This window comes from Triticum dicoccoides, chromosome 5B (genome assembly GCF_002162155.2).
Source record: "Triticum dicoccoides isolate Atlit2015 ecotype Zavitan chromosome 5B, WEW_v2.0, whole genome shotgun sequence".
Classification (NCBI taxonomy): domain Eukaryota; kingdom Viridiplantae; phylum Streptophyta; class Magnoliopsida; order Poales; family Poaceae; genus Triticum; species Triticum dicoccoides.
In genome coordinates this window covers 671339735-671346260 of record NC_041389.1, presented here as the reverse complement: position 1 = coordinate 671346260, position 6526 = coordinate 671339735, and the positions used below count along the sequence as shown (strand labels likewise).

Below are 6526 nucleotides of genomic sequence, written 5' to 3'. Positions count from 1 at the left end.
GTTGATAATTCTCAAACGTGGTTTTATACTTTTGTTCAGCAAGCCGATAAAAATGATTGTGTGCATCCTTGGATGCAGAGGCCAGGAGTTTCAACCTTCTTTTGGAGAAAAAAAATGTAGGGAGTATTCCTTTTGAAAATGTAGGTGACTGCCCAGGAATTTGTTTGATCAAATGTTCGCTTTGATATTTATTCTTGGACCTAACAACTTAACCCTTGACGATTTCTTCAGTAAATAAAATTTCAAGGAACCGTTGCTTGCAACTTTTCCGAGAAGCAGGTAATAAATATTTCACCTTTCTAAGCTTGATTTTGCTATAGAAAAATGTTGCCTGATCCAACCCAACATTGTTTTTTTTATTGAAACGTCAACAGGGAGGGGGGACAAAGTTTCCCCACCTAGATTTTCATTTAGAGCAAAGGGGGTTTATAGAGCAGTCATTTATCTTTCTTTTTTTTAGGGGTAAACGAAACTATATTTAACTAAGAATGTGCTCAGGAATACAAATACAGTCTGGTAAAGTAGAGAGCCACACATGGCGACCAAAAGTTAAAGTTGTTACTGCTTTTGAAAGTTTGTGAGCTTCAATATTCATCTCCTGTTTCTCATGAATGAAATCAGCCGACACAAATGGTGTGCGGAAGGTGGCCTGGGTGTCATGGGAGACTCTAACCATGCCGAAGTACTTAGGAGGACTGGGATTTCGAGACACTCACGTCTTTAACCTTGCGATGCTAGCAAAACAATCATGGAGACTTTTGCAAGATCCAGACTCTCTTAGTGCTAGAATTTTGAAAGCAGTCTACTACCCTCAAATCTGGTTTGCTTGATGCAGAGCTTGGAAGCCACCCTTCTCAGATTTGGAGAGCAATTTGCGAGGGTACTTCTGTCTTAAAACAAGGTCTATTGATAATGGGCAGAGCACAAATATTTGGAATGATAATTGGATCCCGAGGGATCATATGTTACGATCAGTACACCCAAGAAGCATCCACCCGCCTGAGTTTGTCTCCGAGCTCATTGATAATGTCAACAGATGCTGGAACAGGAATGTTTTGCGTGAGCACCTCCAGGATAGCAATCCTTTATCATGAGTATAGTTGGCCATAACTCGGGCTGTGCTTTGGGCCGGGCCTAAAAAAGCTGGCTCAAACGTCGGGCCAGGCCGGGCTATTACTCATCTAGAGAACATCTCTTCCCAAAATGTGTGGCTACTCTCACCACCATGCGCCCCTGGGTCTTACCCCTGACCTCCCCATGGTGTTCACATTTGTTCTTCTGAATAAAAATGCCAAAGATGCTAGTGCTTGTTGGCTGACTTTCCACCCTAACTCATAAGACAAGATCCGCGAAGAGTAGCATGACATACAATGTGGACCATTTATGCAATGTAAAGCACACAAAATTTCTAAAAGAACCAACTTATGACACGTAAATATAACTGTAGACGCATCTCCAAAATGCTAGTAGAAATCATCCACAATGTCCATTTGCTTAAGTTCTAACCACCAATATATTATTTACCATAATAATAGCCTTCTAAACAACAATTTCCTTCTTTTGCTTTAATTTGATCATTATTCTTGTGACTTAACCAATGAATACCAAAAGATTTCCACTTTCTTCTGTAGTCATGATATACCTTCAAGAATTATAATGCTCTCATGAAGTAGCAAGGAAGGTGGCAGACTTGGAATTGAATCTTACATTGGACAATCCATATTCTTATTATGATATCTTGCATATAAGTAGGGATCAGGGTATATCTGGCTAAATAATACTGCACACTGCTATTCAAGATGGCCAAATAATATTTTCATTACAACTGATCAGAAGCGACCCTGATGGCCAAATAATAGTGAGGAACAGATCTATTATTTCTGTACAGGTTTAAAATGTGCATCAAAATACACACCACTTGCCTTTAAGGAAAAAGAAAATCAAAGTAGTGACATGATTGATGCTATTTCTCAGATGTTTAAGAATATTGCCACACCTAAGGTCAAATGCCTTGTATATCACTACAGGATCCATTCAAGTCACCGTTTATCCCGGCACAAAATACATATATCTAATGAAGAAGCTTTTTGAGTACCTCAAAGTTCTGAAACTAGATCATATGCACAATACCGATTGCTGTTTCAGATGCTAGATATAATCATATGCACCGTTCCTAATGCTTTCTCCAAATTACCTGCGTGTAGTAAAGTAAATATCATGAACTAAGCATGATAAGTCTTTACTTGTTCGCCTAAAACATGCTTGACTTTACATGATAAAATCCAAGTCTAGATGATATCTGCTGGCATAATTGGCACAAGATAACCAGTGTAACTTGCTCATGCGCGATACGTTTCAATTTATAGCCACACAAATGATCATCAAATCATGTTAATAACTTAAAACCTGCTGATATAGGTGTCACTGTTAAAATGAATATAAAGTCTAGCAGAACAAGCTATTTGCCTGCTAAAGTGCTACTCCCTCCGTCCCAAAATATAAGAACGTTTTTGATACTAGTGTAGTGTCAAAAACGTTCTTATATTATGGGACGGAGGGAGTACTTGTTATACCTACAGTATATACTATCCAACCAGAATTGAATTACTACATGGGTGACCATCTGCAGGTAAACAGTGGAACAAGAAAAAATGCCACAATCTCAGGCTGCTTAGGCCTTTCAAAGTCAATCATTGCATTTGCATGGTCACAACTTGAAAAGGCACAACAGCTGTGGCTCAGGTCTCACAATTTCACTTAAAAGATGCCTGATTTCAGAAAGTATGCCAACCACTTACAAGACAACACAACTACATTCCAGTTAAACATCCATTCTAGTGCTCTATGAGATATGAAAATGCTTGGTACTGACACAGTTTGAGATGTCCTTAGCCCTTGAACTGCCACTCCCTACGGCACATGGGGCAAAGGGGGGTTGATGTTTGAGAATTGACCCACTTGAGTATGCAGTGAAGATGGAAAGCATGGTTGCAGGCACCCCAGATGATTGGGCACTCATCACCAGGGAACTTACAGTCAGGGCAGCAGCCGTCAAAAGCCATCCTGCATATGCCACATGTCTCATCCTGTGCGTCCCATGTCCAAGAAGCCACCGCATGCCACTGAAGAATTTTGACCTTCATGGTTGTTACCTGGTATACAGCACTAGGTGCAATACATGACTCATGAGAACATTACTAATTGCAGTCAGATTGCAATCAAGAAGGAATAAGGCAGCCAGGAAAGAGAAATTCACTAAATTAAATGGTCTAAAAGGACACATGTATTAGCTTTCATGTCTTCAATTTTATGGCTGAAGATGCAGCTTGCAGGTAAAGATAGAATGATAGATAGCTACAAGGATACAAATCAATAAATGAGTACACCATTCGAATGGCTCAAAAATCACAACTACTAGCATTCAGAGAGCGACATGCTCTACAAATTTCCTCACAATATGAAGGGGATGGATTAACACGAAACGTAGGAATACAGTCGAACCATAGATTTTACGGAAAATAAGCTGCGCTTGCACATCAATTGCTATGGCTCAACTGAGATTGACTATGCTGGGGAAGAACCTAATGGGGGGTGGATTCAAATGGCTCAAGAAGGATGATGCCGTGTAAAGGAGGAGGATGCTGGGGAAACGGTGCTCTATTCCTTTTGACTATTCCTACTTCCATTGATATACTTTTGCGTCCAAGTTAGTTATCATGTTTCTTCTGTGAACTCTACGGCTCAACTGTATTCCTATGTCTCGTGTTAAGTCCACCCCTGCATATCATGAGGAAATTTGTAGAGCATGTCGCTTTCTGAATGCTAGTAGTTGTGACTTTTGAACCATTCAAATTTTGTTTTAAATTTGAAACACCTCTTGAGATGAGTGCTAAAGGTTGAATAGCTCCTTTTTTCGTTTTGGACCGGATTGCTGCCCCACTAGTTCAAATGGTATCTCACACCACGAAATGGTGGCAAGAACCCGGGCTTGGCTCCATAACCGGCATCAACTAGGTGGAATTTTCCTAAAAAAAAAACAAATATTGGTGCCAATGGTTTGTTTTAAGGCAATAATATATGGTAATATGGAAAAACAACCCTATTCTGAAGGTTTATGTCTAATAGTATGCAAAAACATCGCCACTTGTTGCTCCACACTTACATGTGGACTATTAAAAGCAACTTGCAATCCCTCAATATGTCACACAATCGAAAGAATGGAGCTCTTTCAAACCTTAACATGTTTTTACACATCACATCACATTGCCAAATTTTCTTTTTCATGCATCGAGCCATAGGTAATACGAGGTATTCTCTTCCTTATTATAGCCCGAACAATGACAGACATTCCAACAAGTGCAACAAAAACAGCGGCTCCCCTAATCATCCTTTTTTCTTTTGTTCATTTCTTGACCATCTACAAATCGAGCGTGCTATCAAAAATATGGCTACCAATGACTTCTAATCGTGGATTCAAAGATATTTGACAGCAGCATACATTGCATTTTGAGTACAGAATATTGGACAGAGAGTATATGGCCATAATTCCCATCTCAATCTCCTCTCAATCTCCTCTCTATCTCTCTCTCGGGTGGGGTACAAGGAGGCAACATGAGATGGGCGTTGCTTGCTAGTAAAAGGGCGGAGGAGGGGGTGGACGTGGACCGTACCTGTCTGCGCCGCCGGTAGCCGCTCGTGCCGCCCCACTGCTAGCCCGCCGTAGAAGCCGCCGCAGCCGCTCGTGCCGCCCCACTGCTAGCCCGCCGTAGAAGCCGCCGCAGCCGCTCGTGCCTCCCGGCTGCCGTCCCCTCTCCGCTCGGTCTACCACGGCACCGGAGAGGGAGAGACGAGAGAGGGACGGGGGAGAGGCGGCGGCCGGCGGCGTTCGAGAGGGCGAGACGCTAGAGAGGCCGGATCGAGAGGGAGAGAGACGAGGGAGTGGAGGCCTGGAGGGAGCCCAGGATCTCGTAACAGGCCAGCACCCAGCAATTGGGCTCGGCCTGGTAAGAACATTATATAGAGAATAAATGAATGAAATGGAAGGGAGGACTTGGGCTAGACTCGTTTGCAGTTTGCAGCCAGCAGCCCAGTTTGCAGTTTGCAGCCAGCATTTGTCAGGTTCCGAGGAAAGGAAAAAAAAGAGACAATCAGTTTATTGAATCACAAAAGGTATGTTGCTTTAAAAGGTTCTTTTCATCTTCAAGTTGATGTCAATGAAAATCAAGGGTACAAACTTCATCTCAGACCGGAACATGGTCATAATTTAAATGCAGATGTTGATGGAGTCTCTGGAATTTGGTTATTATTTGAGGTAGTTATACTATTACAATCTGCTATTATATTAGTCTTTATAGTCATATAGCATTGATCGACAATAATATATATTTTAGAGAAAAACAATAATTATTAGACATCCCTAACTAAGAATGTGTGATTGGAACTTAACTCTTAATACTTTAAACTAAAAACATAGACTCGCCCCTGTTTGGTTGTGTGTATCCTGAGCATCTCAACTAGGTCTTATATTTGTGTCATTGCAGAGGCCAAGTTGCGGAGTTGCTAGATGAATTCCGTTGGAGGTTAGCTAGCTATGTGTAACATCCCAATTTTCAATTTAGATGTTATTTATAGATCATTCATATGCATCCATGATTTATATATTTTGTTGCATTTGTTTTAGTTGCATTCTGATCCAAGAGACCTTAAGCAACTCAAGGACCAATTTGAGAGAGTTGGAGGTTTCACAAAAAGACCATTTTTGATTTATCAAAATTGCTAAATTGGATCAAATTGTTTTTCAAAATTCTTTTCTAATTGATTCAAAATAAAGAGAGAAGATAAAAGGACTTCTTAAAAAACAACAAAGAAATATTGGAAATTGAATTTTGAATTTTTGGATATTTATTTGATTTTATTTGCGAATTTATTTATTTGCGGAGTAATTAGTACTATAATATTTGTTTTTAGTTTAGGCATTTAGGCCCAGCAAAATGTTCACTAGGTCAGTAATAAGGCCGTATTATTATGTGAATTTCTCTGGTATTTTTAGATTCTTATTTTTATTTGTTTTTGTGTTTTTGTCTCTCTGGAAAAATGTTTAAAAAAACTTCCCTGCTGGACCGGGCCGGCCCAGCACCCCGCCAGGCCGCGGCCCAGCCCAGTTCACCTCGCCCGACCGACTTCGGCTGGAGTCCGGCCGGAGCACTCGCTGCCGCCGCCGAGTCCCGCTCAGACTCCACCCCCACCGCCTTGCCCCCTCCCTGTTAGACTTGTAGACTTGTACGTATTGTAAACTCTGTACAATTGTATCTGTACCCGATGAGGTACCCCCCTTGTTATATATATGTTATTGTGGCCGACCCCTAGAGGTGTTGAAGCCCATAACCCTAAAACCCTTTGTCTGTACAATTGTATTTGACGATTACTCGTCCTGATATCTCTTATGCGGTGAACAGCGTGTGCCAGTTTCTTCATGCTCCTCGGGATACTCACTGGACTGCTATGAAGCGCATTCTGCGCAATGTTT

At 41.2% G+C, this 6526-nt stretch overlaps 1 protein-coding gene across 3 annotated transcripts; it reads right to left on the bottom strand.

Moving 5' to 3' along the window:
* Positions 1–2693: 2693 nt before the first annotated feature.
* Positions 2694–4968, bottom strand: LOC119312510 (anaphase-promoting complex subunit 11-like). 3 transcript variants are annotated; one of them, XM_037588248.1, is made up of 2 exons: positions 4671–4968; positions 2694–3165 (listed from the first exon to the last, which is right to left on the bottom strand). In XM_037588248.1, the coding sequence occupies exon 2, from the start codon at positions 3141–3143 to the stop codon at positions 2889–2891; it is 255 nt and encodes an 84-aa protein (XP_037444145.1). In that variant the 5' UTR covers positions 3144–3165; positions 4671–4968; the 3' UTR covers positions 2694–2888. The 3 variants fall into 3 exon arrangements, with proteins under 3 accessions (XP_037444145.1, XP_037444144.1, XP_037444143.1); XM_037588247.1 differs by having other exon boundaries at positions 2694–3152; positions 4671–4770; XM_037588246.1 differs by lacking the exon at positions 4671–4968 and adding an exon at positions 3875–4552.
* Positions 4969–6526: the final 1558 nt, after the last annotated feature.

Coding starts and splice junctions, on each gene's coding strand:
- LOC119312510 (XM_037588248.1), bottom strand. CDS start 3,143: ATGAAGGTCAAAATTCTTCAGTGGCATGCGGTGGCTTCTTGGACATGG.